This window comes from Mustela nivalis, assembly GCF_964662115.1.
Source record: "Mustela nivalis genome assembly, chromosome: 17".
Taxonomy (NCBI): Eukaryota; Metazoa; Chordata; class Mammalia; order Carnivora; family Mustelidae; genus Mustela; species Mustela nivalis.
Window position 1 is genome coordinate 16,668,869 of NC_139036.1, and position 13,586 is coordinate 16,682,454.

At 39.1% G+C, this 13,586-nt stretch overlaps 1 protein-coding gene across 1 annotated transcript; it reads left to right on the forward strand.

Moving 5' to 3' along the window:
* Positions 1 to 12,438: 12,438 nt before the first annotated feature.
* On the forward strand, positions 12,439 to 13,586 carry LOC309851097 (olfactory receptor 1D2-like; the record flags this gene model as incomplete). Its single annotated transcript, XM_082705865.1, has 1 exon — positions 12,439 to 13,586. One exon carries the CDS (start codon positions 12,439 to 12,441, stop codon positions 13,411 to 13,413), a length of 975 nt encoding a protein of 324 aa, XP_082561991.1. The 3' UTR covers positions 13,414 to 13,586.

Here is a 13,586-nt window from a genome sequence, read left to right on the forward strand (position 1 = left end):
GATATAAAATTCATAATGGGGAAGAACTCTACTGAAAACCACACAGTGTTACTGAGATTAAAAAAAATAATAATAAGCCTTCCAAAATGGAGAAATATACTACATTCCTGGTTTAGAAGGTTCAATATTGGAAAGATGTCCATTCTATCTCCAAGTTAATCTAATTTCAGTGCAATAAAAATTAAAATCCTAAGAGATCTTTTTGAGGAAATTGACAGGCCTATTCTAAAATTAAATAGAAATTCAGGGCCAAGAATAGTGGAAGAAATACTGAAGAAAAAGATAAATCCCATTAGAAGATATAGTAATTAGGGCATCTGGGTGCTCAGTCAGTTAAGCATCTGCCTTTGGCTCAGTCATGATCCAAGGGTCTTGGGATCAAGCCCCATATTGGGTTCCCTGCTCAGCAGGGAGTCATCTTCTCCCTCTGCCCCACCCCACCCTGCTCATGCTCTCTCTCGCTTTCTCTCAAATAAATAAGTAAAATCTTTAATATATATATAATAATTTAAAAGTTGAGTATTGATTAAAGGATAGAAAAATGCATAGGACAAAGAGTTCAGGAACAAATTAACATATTTACAGTCACTTGACTAATAATAAAGATTTACACAGCAATACAGCAGGGACAGTATGGCCTTTTTAATAAATGGCACTGAGTCAGTTGGATATACATACTTTGGAAAGAAAACTGTATCTTGATTGCTCCCTCACCTGATATAAAAATCAAGTCTAGATTGACAACAGATCTAAATGTGAAAGGTAAATCCATGTATCTTTTGGAGGAAAATATAGGAGAATATCAGCAAAGATTTAGCAAAGATTCTTAAACAGGATACAAACAATACTAACTACAAATTAAAAATTGTTAAGTTGGAGTGTTTTCCTGTTTCACAGTATCCATCATTAGCTGAATGAAAGACAACCACAAAGTTGAAGATGTTACTACATACATCTGACAAAGGACTCTTAAACAAAATACATAAAGAACTCCTATAAATCAACATGAAAGGGTCAGGAAACATGAAAGGGTCATAGAAAAAATGGGCACAAGACTTGAAGAGATAATCTACACAAGAGAATATACCTGTGGAGAATAACCACATGAAAAGATAGATGCTTAACTTCCTTAATCAGAAGGGACATGCAAATTAAAACTACAGTAAGATACCACCACACACCCACCAAAAAGCTCCAATGAGAAGGATGGAAAATACCAAATCGTGTTAAGAATGTGGAACAACTGGAACTCTCACTGGCTGCTAAAGGGATCATACCAATACTATGTTAAACCTAGTAGGGGAGATGGAGGAGGAGCAAGATGGCAGAGGAGTAGGAGACCTAAATATCATCAGGTCCCAGGAGTTAAGCTAGATAGTTATCAAACCATTCCGAACTCAACAGGAGATCGAAGAGAAGAACAGCAATTCTAGGAACAGAAAACCAACTGCTTTCTGGGAGATAGGACATGCAGAGAAGTGAATCCGAGGTGCTATATGGAAAAAGAGACTTCGGAAGGAGGGGCCAGCTCCCGCCAAACGGTAGAGCAGAGTACAAAATCGGAACTTTTAGAAGTCTGCTCCACTAAGGGATGTTGCTCCAGAGGCTAAGTTGGGGGGGGGGGGTGGAACACTTGCTGGAACAGTGTGGTCTCAGGACCCACAGGGTCACAGAAAGACTGGGGCTGAGTGTGGCAGGGCTCCCAGGTATTGGGGCAGGGAAGCCAGCTGCAGAATTGGAGATAAGGAGGGGGATCTCACCTCAGGGCTACCTTAAATTGTGATCCAAGGCAGAATTGGACCACTGCTCTTTGGGCAGGGACACCACAACTGGTAGATCCGGGGAGAGTCCTTCCTTCCTCCTCTGGGAGGAGCAGTGCAGAAGCATGCTGCAGGAATCTGCTGGGTTTGGAGATGCCAAATGGCACCATGCGCCAGAGATAGAAATGCTCAGACACAGGCTGGGTGAGCTCAGTGTGCAGCAGGAGACCAGGGAGACAGGAGTGATTGACTGTTTTTCTCTGAAGGTGCACTGATGAGTGAGGCCCCGAGCTCATCAGTCTTACACACTTCACAGCACTCACCATAGCACATACCCTCCCCAATGTCCATAACCCAGCCATACTTTCCTTCCCCACCCCTCACCCCCCACAACCCTCAGTTTGTTTCCTGAGATTAAGAGTCTCTTATGGTTTGTCTCCCTCCCTGGTCCCATCTTGTTTCATTTTTTTCCCTCCTCACCCTGTCCCTAAAAGTCCTCATATCAGATAGATTATGTGATAATTGCCTTTCTTTGATTGACTTATTTTGCTTAGCATAATACCCTCTAGTTCCATCCATGTCATTGCAAATGGCAAGATTTCTGGTTTTTTGATGGCTGCATAGTATTCCATCATGCATATATGCCACATCTTCATTATCCATTCATCTGTTGATGGACATCTAAGCTCTTTCCATAGTTTGGCTATTGTGGACTTTGCAGCTATAAATATTGGGGTGCATGTACCCCTTTAGATCACTACATTTGTATCTTTAGGGTAAATACCCAGTAGTGTGATTGCTGAGTCATTTTCAACTTTTTGAGAAGCCCCCATATTGTTTTTCAGAGTGGCTACACCAGCTTGCATTCCCAGCAAGAGTTTAGGAGGGTTCCCCTTTCTCCACATCCTTGTCAACAAGTCATTTCCTGACTTGTTATTTTTAGCCATTCTGACTGATGTGAGATGCTATCTCGTTGTGGTTTTGATTTGTATTTCCCTGATGCTGAGGGATGTTGATCACTTTTTCATGTGTCTGTTGGCCATTTGGAATGTTTTTCCATTTCTTTGTGTCTTCCTCAATTTCCTCAATTGAGTATTCTCTGGTTTTCTGAGTACAGAGTCTTTACCTCTTTGGTTAGATTTATTCCTAGGTATCTTATAGTTTTGGGTGCAATTGTAAATGGGATAAACTCCTTAATTTCTCTTTCTTCTGTCTTGTTGGTGAATAGAAATGCAACTGACTTCTGTGTATTTGATTTTATATCCTGACACTTTACTAAATTCCTGTATTAGTTTTAGCAGTTTTAGAGTGGAGTCTTTTGGGTTTTCCACATAAAGTATCATATCATCTGCAAAGAGTGAGAGTTTGACTTCTTTGCCAATTTGGATGCCTTTCATTTCTTTTTGTTGTCTGGTTTTTGAGGTTAGGACTTTTGGTACTATGTTGAATAGCAGTGGTGATAGTGGACAGCTCTGGCATGCTCCTGACCTTAGGGGTAAGGCTCACAGTTTTTCCCCATTGAGGATGATATTTGCTGTGGGTTTTTCACAGATGGCTTTTATGATATTGAGGTATGTACTATCTATCTCCAAACATCACAAACATCATGATTTTTCATTCTGGGTCCAATTGTTCTATTATCTAGAGTCCCTATATGCCTTTCAGCTATTGGCTTTTGCTTTCAGTATCTTGTCTCCTTGTGTGTCTGCTTATCTTTGGGTTTGTGCTCAAAATTATATTTGAAAATGGGATTGAGAAAAATAACTTGAAGTCTACTTGATGTTATTTTCCTACATCAGATAGGATTTTTTTTTAACTTCTTTTACTTAGTACTCAGAGCCACTAGCCATCTGGGATTATCCAAATTCAATGCTTGAAGTGTTCTGGACCTCTGATGATTCAAAGCCAAGCTGAAGCATGTTTATGTAGCTCTTTCTTTCCTGCTAATATAATTTCTAGGGCATGTTTTAGGATATTTGCCCAAAATGAAGCTTGTTTACTCCTTGTAAACGAGACTTATTTCCCAAGACCTTTGCATGTAGACATTAACAGTGGAGCAATTATCCAGGTTCATCCCTACAAGCTGTCTTGGGATTGCTTCCCCTGCGTCTCTCCAAAACTGATATATAGCCCTGATGTGGCTCCAGCTCATTCATTTTTTTCATGAACCTCATATCCAGGGTTCAGTTCTCAGATTCCACAAGTTCATCATAGCATCCACAGCCTAACATTATTCTTTTGTGCAGGCACTGAAAACCCAGGCACCAATTTCTATCCTATTCAGAAATAATGCCTTAGGGTCTTTGTGTCCTGACGGAATTTTCATCCTGAAAAGGAAACTGGAGACGTTGTACTACACAATTCTGTGACCAGCACAGAGAAGTGGGTAAGGTCTGGACATCTCAGACATTCCTTGTCTCTCTTTCCCTCTCTCTCTCTCTCTCTCTCTCTCACACACACACACACACACACACACAAAACCTTTCTTCTCCATTTATTCTCATGAACATACTCATGAACCTACATACTTTAAAATTTTCCATATAATCTAACCCTTTAGTATTTAAAGGTACTACAACAATCCCTCCCATCTCTTAGCACTCTAGTTTTCAAAGTGTTGTCACATGCTGTCACTCTTAATTCTCAAGCCTGCAAAGAGGGCTTCATGGGTGAGATATGGAGGCTCACAGATAATGCAGGTAGAGAGCAACACCAGAGGTATGAAAGGACAGTTTTCTAAGGCTAACTTTGGAGCCCTTTCTCATATTGTCCCCCACCCCCCTTCTCTCCCTTCTTCACCCAGCCACACTGCAGAAAGCCTTGGGCTCTAAGGCCATCTGACCTCACAAGTGTCCAGAAACCACTGACTCTTACAGACTCAGAGCAGGAGTTCCCAAAACACACCATCAGAATTAACAGATGATCACTAAAAAGGACTTAGTTCTCAGAACACAGCCAGTATTTCAAGGAAGGAGGCCAGAAAATCAGCTTTTTGTTTTAAAGTATCACATGTGATTCTGAGGCACACTAAAGTGTGGGTGATGCTGCCTTGAGGGCTAGAAAGTAGAGCTATCATTCCCCTGGGTGTCCTTTGACTTTTACCAGCCTTCTTCCTTCCTTTCTTCCTCCATCCTGTAAGAAAGATGTCCCAGAGAACCCTGAATCCAGGCAATAGGTTACACAAGGAAGTAGTTTCTGATGGGGCCTAAGGAGGTGAAATATCTTTGTCTCCATGGAAAAGCAGAGATGGTGCCCAGTGCTCAGATCTGGGACCCTCAGGCCATTACCATGGTGCTCTTTATCATCCTCAGGTCACTTCTGGGGTCTGGTAGTGGTCTCTGGGATGAGCCTATCATGCCCCATTTTCACTGAAACTCTTTGCTTTCCTAAGAGGCAAGCAGCCTCTTCAACTTGAAGGCTCACATGCTCAGAGAAACAAAGGAGTTCAGTCATAGTGTAGAAACTTAGGAGAACTATATGAGTAACAAATAGATATGGGCACACAAAATATCATGTCCTAAGGATTACTCCCATTTTAACTCAAATGCCAAATCACAAGCACAAGATTACTCTATAATTTGGAATCTTAGGGTTAAAAGAGAGATTAACCATCACCCACCTCCACTACATGCTTGAACCAACTCCGAAATGATCACTCAGCCAGCCACTATATCATAAGCTGTTTGAAAGTCTTCCATAAAAGGAAGGAAGGAAGGAAGGAAGGAAGGAAGGAAGGAAGGAAGGAAGGAGGAAGGAAGGAAGGAAGGAAGGAAGGAGAAGGGGAAGGAAAGAAGGAAGGAGGAAGGAAGGAATGAAGGGAGGGAGGGGAAGGGAAGGGAGTGAAGGAGGAAGGAGAGAAGAGAGGAGGGAGGGAAGGAAGGAAGGAAGGAAGGAAGGAAGGAAGGAAGGAAGGAAAGAAGGGAGGGAGGGAGGAAGGAAGGAAGGGAGGGAGGGAAGGAAGGAAGGGGAAAAGACAAGACAAGTAAAAGAAAGTCTTCTGTAATGGGGAATCACTTCCCCTGGCCAGCCCCATTTGCAGGCACAGCACTTAAATCATCTGGGAGATAGCCTGACTTGTTTTTCTATGTCTCTTTCATTTCTTATCTCCTGACTTGACCAATCCACACCGCTTAGCATGTGAAGGCCATAATGCATTCTCTCATTTTTCTCTGCTCCTTGTCAGCAGCACCAAGGGGCGAGCCACAAATAAGTGTCCCCTCAACATCCTGGGTCACAGCCTGCAGACACAGGTGGCTAAAGCAGCTCCTATGTGAGTTGGGAAGAACCATGTCCAGGATAGAGACAAGAATGGGGCCCTCTATCCCTCTTGGTTCTAAGAGCAGCATTTCCTACTGGAGCCGAGGTGGCAGGCAGTCAAAACATAGGGAAACCATAAGAAAAGGACTCCTTCTGAGATCCTCATACTGGCACCTCCCACTTACACAGAGCTTTAAGTTGAAGAACTGCTTCCACATTCAGCATTTAAGTCTTCTCTAAACCCACAGTGAGGTAGGCATCTTTATTCTTGTTTAATGTGTGGCATAGCAGTAAGGGTGTGGACTTAGAGGCAAAAGGAAAGTCAAATCCCAACTCCATCAGTTACTAGTTTTGAAGGAATTGGATAAATCCATACCTCCCAACTCTCAATCACCTCGTCTATAAAATGGGATAATAAAAAACAAATAGTGCTGTTGTATAGACTAAATGAGGAGGCAAGCAAGGGTGGGAGTTCAGGAGGGAGAGGTGACAACTCACATGTCATCTGGTCAGATACTCTGTAAAGAGTAATGGTTTGTTCAAAAGGCACTCGTAGATGTCAAATTGAGATTTGGACCTAAACATATGACTTAAACTTTCCTGTCACTGTAACATGGACACCAAACATCTGGGAATTCAAATGTTTTCATTGAGATATACTAAACACTGAGCCTCCCCATGCCCACCTCACCTGTATACTGGAGCTCCAAATTACTATACTCTTGTAGGTTACTCACAGTTCCCACAGCTACATTTGCTCCCTAACACTGAGATTACTCAGAAGACCTCTTTTTTAAGAGCTTCTGACATGAAATGTCAGATTTCACTCCAGAAAGTATAATCATTTATTTCATCAGATATAAAACTGCCTGTTCATCCCATCTTTTGATAAGTAATAAAGCCATATGTGCATATGCTTTTGACTTTGACCTTCTTTTTTGAATTGCACATCCATGTCTGTTGCTATTTTCCAAGGAGGATTGGCAACTTTATTACCAGCTTGAAATAGTTATTCCTCTATTAGCATATTAAGCCTTTGTCTCTCACATATATGGCAAGTATTTTTCCTTTTTGGCATTTTTATTTGTTTGTATTTTACCACCGTTTTATAATGTTTTGATGTAAGAGGTATTTTACTTTTATGAAAATAAAATATGGCATAAATTTTCACAAGTTTTATTTCATAATTTTCACAATTTTGCATTGTTTCCTGCTATCAGTGCCACTCTTGTGAATGTAGTTTTTCTCTTGTTGCTCATGCTTTTGCTGTCACATCTTAGAACCCTTCACTAAATCCAAAATCACCAAATTTCTCCAAATTTTCTTCTAAGAGTTTAATAGTTTTAGCTCTTACATTCAATTTCAAATTGATCCATTTCATATTAATTTTATTTAAATTTAATTAACATACACTGCATTATTAGTTTCAGAGGTAGAGTTTAGCGATTCATCAGTTGCACATAACACCCAGTGCTCACTACATCAAATGCCCTCCTTAATGCCCATCACCCAATTATCTCTTTCCCCCACCCACCTCCGTTCAGCAACCCTCAGTTTGTTTCCTAGAGTTAAGGTTCTCTTACAGTTTGTCAAATTAATTTTTATATACAGTGTGTGATAATCCAATTTTGGCATGTGGCTAGTGGTCCAGCACTTTTTGTTGAAATTATCTTTTCCCTCCTGTGTAATCTGCATACCCTTGTCAAAAATTAGTTAGCCATAGGGACACCTGGATGGCTCAGTTGGTTAAACAACTGTCTTTGGCTCAGGTCAGGATCCTAGGGTCCAGGGATCAAGTCTGGCATCAGGCTCCTTGCTCAGCTGGGACCCTCCTTCTCCGTCTGCCCACTCTGCCTGCTGCTGGCCCTGCTTGTACTCTCTCTGTCACTCTGACAAATAAATAAAATCTTTTCTTAAGAATCTCAGTTGAGCATGGATACATGGGCTTATTTCTGGACTCTCAATTCTATTCCATTCATCTATATGCCTATCCTTGTGCCAATACCAGATTGTCTTCATTACTGTTGTTTGTAATAAGTTTTAAAATTGGAGAATGTGAATTCTTGTTCTTGCTTTTCAAGATTGTTTTGGCTATTCTGGTTCCTTGAAATTCCATATGAATTTTAGAATCAATTTGTACCAATTTCTGCAAAGAAGTCAGCTAGGACTCTAAAAGGAATTACTTTGAATATGTAGATCTATTTGGGGACTATTACCAGGTTAACCATGTAAGACTAAGTTATTGATTTGAGATCTTCTTTCTTTCCTAATATAGGCATTTACAACAAAAGTATTCCTTCTAAGCACTGCTTTAGCTGCATCCCATAAATTTTGGTATGTTATATCTTCATTTTCATTCATCTCAAAGTATCTTCTGTTTTGGTTGTTTTTTTTTTTTTCTTTGACCCACTGGCTATTTTGTAGTGTGTTCTTTAATTTCCACAAATATGTGAATGTTCTCAAATTTTTCCAGCTATTCATTTCTAATTTTCATTCCATTGCACTTAGAGAACATATTTTGTGTTATTTTTTCCTTTTAAATTTATTAAGGTTTGTTTTATGTCCTAGCATATGGTCTATCCTAGAGAATATTCTAATGGCCCTTGAAAAGAATCTTGTCCTGTTGTTGTTGGGCAGAGTGTTTTATAGATATCTGTCAAGTATAGCTGATTATACTATTGTTCAAGACGCACCTGGGTGGCTTGCTCAGTCAATTGAGCATCCAACTCTTGGTTTTGGCTTAGGTCATGATTTCAGGGTTGCAAGATCAAGTCCCATGTCAGACTCTGCTTCAGATTCTCTACTTCTCTGTCTTCCTCTGTCCATTCCCCTGCTCTCTTCCTCTCTCTCTCAAATAAATAATAAATCTTTAAAATATATACATATAGTATTGTTCTCTATTCCCTTGTTGTTCTTCTGCTCAATTGTTCAATCCACTACTGAAAGTGTGATGTTCAATTTACCCTTTTAACCTATAAAATGTCTTCATTTATTTCTTAAAAAATTAAAGTTTATTTTTAATCTCTAAAATCTACTTTTGTGTTTAAAGACTAATGTATAGCCACTCTAGTTTTTCAGAGGTTGCTGTTTTCCCATATTTTCATTTGCCATATTTCTTACTGAATTTTCAAAGATGTTATTGAACATTTCTTCATTTGCTGCTTGCCCTTAGGACAATTTCTCAGTTTTAAATCCTTTTATTTTGATATTTTCACAACCTTCACTGGGGAGTGGGTCATTGGACCTCCTCACATTGTCATGCCAAAAGTTGATTGCCTACCATTATATTTTTAAATTTCATGATCTTATTTTTCACCCAAAAGGAAATTTTCTTAATAGAGGAGTACTCTCTTTTGACAGAGGCAATATCCTCCTGCTATTGGTATCATTCAATAATTTTTTAAGTTTTCTTTCTTTATATAAAGTGTTTTGCATAAAAGGATTATTCACCTTAATACTTGGAATAATACTCTTCTTTTAGACTTCTTTTAGTCTATTCAAAACACTACTATAATCTGTCTATTCATTTTCAAAGAGACAGGTTGGGGTTTACTATGGGTTTTTTCGAAGAGATGGAGTAACATTGCCAAAATGAAATGTTAATTTATTGTTAATGTATAGATATAAATTCCAAAAAATGTACCAAAAAAAATAAGGAGAGAATGAAAGAATATTCTCATAAAATGAAGGGAGACATAATTTTAAGATTGGAAAGGACATTCTAAGTCAGATAAATCAGTGAAAGAGAAACATCCTTCATATCTCAAATAATAAAAACATCAAAATATGAAGTTACCTATCTCCACACAGTGAAATTCAGTTTAAGATTAAATAAAAAATCATGTAGACAGCAATATAAAGTTATTCAAGAAAAGTATATAGTAGGGGCACCTGGGTGGGTCAGTGGGTTTGGCCTCTGCCTTCGACTCAGGTCATGGTCCCAGGGCTCCTGGGATTGAGCCCCATGCTGGGCTCACTGCTCAGCGGGGAGCCTGCTTCCCCCTCTCCCTCTGCCTGCCTCTCTGCCTGCTTGTGATCTCTAGTCAAATAAATGAATAAAATCTTTTTTTAAAGTATATAGTAAATCACAATACTGCCTTGGAGAAAATTACTCATCACACTGTTGAAGGCCTAAGATAACTGAAACAAAAACCTCAAGGTATGTTCACCAAAATGTTACAGTTGGTTGCAAGGCAGAATTTGTGATGATGTTTGCTTTCTTTCACTTTAAATTTAAGTAAATTTAAATGTAAATGTGGTTCAGTATTACCAGAGCTTTCAGTGTAATAGGCACTGAAAAAGTATTTGATTAAAAATGGAAATCCAGGGACACCTGGGTGGCTCAGAGGGTTAAAGCCTCTGCCTTCGGCTCAGGTCATGATCCCGGGGTCCTAGGATGGAGCCCTGAATCGGGCTCTCTGCTCAGCGGGCAGAGAGCTTCCTCCTGCTTCCTCCTCTCTCTGTCTGCCTGCCTCTCTGCCTACTTGTAATCTGTCAAATAAATAAATAAACAAATCTTTTTTAAAAAACGGAAATTCATAGCTAATTATTAAAACACTATTGGTAAAATACAAATAGAAGAATAGTTGCTAAATAAATATAACCTCTGCTTTTAAGGCTTTTTAACTTTTTAACTTCTAAGGCTTTTTACTGCACTTAGAATAAAATTTTAAAACCCTAACAAGGTTCTGAATGACCTGACTCCTGCTTACCTGCACAACCCTACATCTCACCACTCTCTTCACTCCAGCCCTACTGACCCATATGTAACTCCTTACATACAATGAAGTTCCAGCTCAGGTGCTTTCTACATGTAATTCTCTGTAATGCTCTTGACCCAGATTTTATAGCCTGGCCTTTTTCATCCTTCACATTGCAAATAATCCAAACACCAAAATGTGCACCATTGTTATTTATCTCCACACAATGGAATTCTAATTAACTTACTTATATGCCCTCCTTTTTATTGTTTGTTTTTATTTTTAAGATTTTGCTTTATTTCAGGTTTTTGAAAGGGAAAAATACATGTTATTTTAATCTTTGGTATGCTTGAAATGTGTTTGGTAAGAAATAAAATATGGATCTCATATTACCCCCAAAATAATAAGACAATTGTCTCAATGCCACTTATTGAATAATACAACAGTTTTCTACCACAAAAGTACTATATATAGTACTTTAATAAACTCAGTCCCACATGGTCTTTGGTCTGAACCTGAAGTTTCTTTCTGTTTGGTTGATCCATTCATTCCAGCATTGGTACCACATAGTTTGGTATACAGCCCTTTATATTTATATTTATATTTTTCAAGATTTTTCTAGCTTATTTTCACAACTACTTTGAAGTTAAACATAGATGTTTTCTTAAAAACCCTCTTCAAAGTTTTACTTCACATAGTTTAAATTTTAGATTAATTCAGTAGAATACACACCTTTAGAATATGTTTTTCCACTTACCAAGTTCCCACTACATGCTTCTTTGAAGAATTTGAAGATCTTGCCTGAATGTTAACATTTTAATATGTAGATTTATTTGCTGGTGATGTGGATGGCATTGTTTCACATTACATATGATACATATATTTATTTTATATATATATGTATAATATATATATAACTTTTTTTAATTTACGTAATCTTTACATCAAACATGGTGCTTGAATTCATGACCCTGCAATCAAGTCACATACACTTCTGACTGGCCAGCCAGGCATCCCTTTCACAATATATTAAACTTATTTGTATTTATTATTTCTTACATATAATAATAATCATAACAATAAATATTTCTTGAGTATTTACTGCAGGCCACCAGCTCTTTATTACTTCATTTTATTCTCACCCTGACCCATTTTTCACATAAAGAAATGGAATATAAAAAAGCTCAGGTAACTGGCTGGGGGGGTTAAAAGAAAGTGTCAGACCTCAGATTTAAATTGTTTTCAAATCCCATTTTATTTCTAATGTCATTTTAGTCAATTGTTAAAGGTTTTCCAGATAGATCATCCTCTCAGCAAATAATGATAATTATTCCATTTCCTTTCTAATACTTTTACTTTCCCCCGTGTCCAATTGTATAAAATCAATTTCTTATACTGCATACACTTGTTTTAAATATCACTTAAATCTATACAAAATCATAATATACGATATGAGTCTTTAAGCATTTCAAGAAAATTGTAAGATGGTATGATTTTAAATAAGACATGGACATTATTCCATATTGAGTATACTAGATTAGAAGTTGCTGGAATGACTGAGTTGCATAAAAATTTTCCATGTTATGCCTTTATATGTTATTACGTTGTCTTATATCCAAAAAAAATTATAAAATTTAGCCCAAGATACTTTTAATGCTAAGAAAACAGTTGATTTTGCTTATTTGGATGTCCTTATTCAAGTGAGGACATTTAATAAACATATGTTGGTGCTGATGTTTCAGACAGTTGAGGAAATGGATGGAAGCAATCACAGTGGAGTCTCTGAGTTTCTGCTCCTGGGGATCTCAGACATTCCTGAGCAGCAGCAGGTCCTGTTCTGGATGTTCCTGTCCATGTATCTGGTCACAGTGGTGGGAAATGTGCTCATCATCCTGGCCATCAGCTTTGATCCCCGCCTGCACACACCCATGTACTTCTTCCTGGCCAACCTCTCCTTCACTGACCTCTTCTTCGTCACCAATACAATCCCCAAGATGCTGGTGAGCCTCCAGTCTCAGAACAAAGCCATCTCCTATGCGGGGTGTCTGACACAGCTCTACTTCCTAGTCTCCTTGGTGGCCTTGGACAACCTCATCCTGGCCACAATGGCATATGACCGCTATGTGGCCATCTGCCGCCCCCTCCACTATACCACGGTCATGAGCCCTGGGCTCTGCATTTTGCTCCTTACCTTGTGTTGGGCACTTTCTATTTTTTATGGCCTCACCCACACCCTCCTCATGACCAGGGTGACATTCTGCGGTTCCCAGAAGATACACTACATCTTCTGTGAGATGTATGTCCTGCTGAGGCTGGCATGTTCTAACACTCAAGTCAATCACACAGTGCTGATTGCTACAGGATCTTTCATCTTCCTTGCCCCACTAGGGTTCATGATCATGTCCTATGTCTGGATTGTCAGAGCCATCCTCCGAATACCCTCAGCCTCTAGCAAGTACAAAGCCTTCTCCACCTGTGCTTCCCATTTGGCTGTGGTCTCCCTCTTCTATGGGACACTTTGTATGGTATATCTGCAGCCCCTCAAAACCTACTCCATGAAGGACTCAGTAGCCACAGTGATGTATGCTGTGGTGACCCCCATGATGAACCCTTTCATCTACAGCCTGAGGAACAAGGACATGCATGGGGCGCTGGGAAGGCTTCTCTTAGGGAAAGCCTTTCAGAGGTTGACATGAGGTAAGTTTGGAAAGGGCATTCAAGTACAGACTGGGAATTTCCTTCACCATGGGCAAAACATTACCCTCTGGGGGATACAGGAGAGTTGAGTACATTACACCAACTCAGAATAAGCTCATATACCTGTGATGAAGAAAAGAAATGTATGCATAATCCAATGTCCACCAAACAA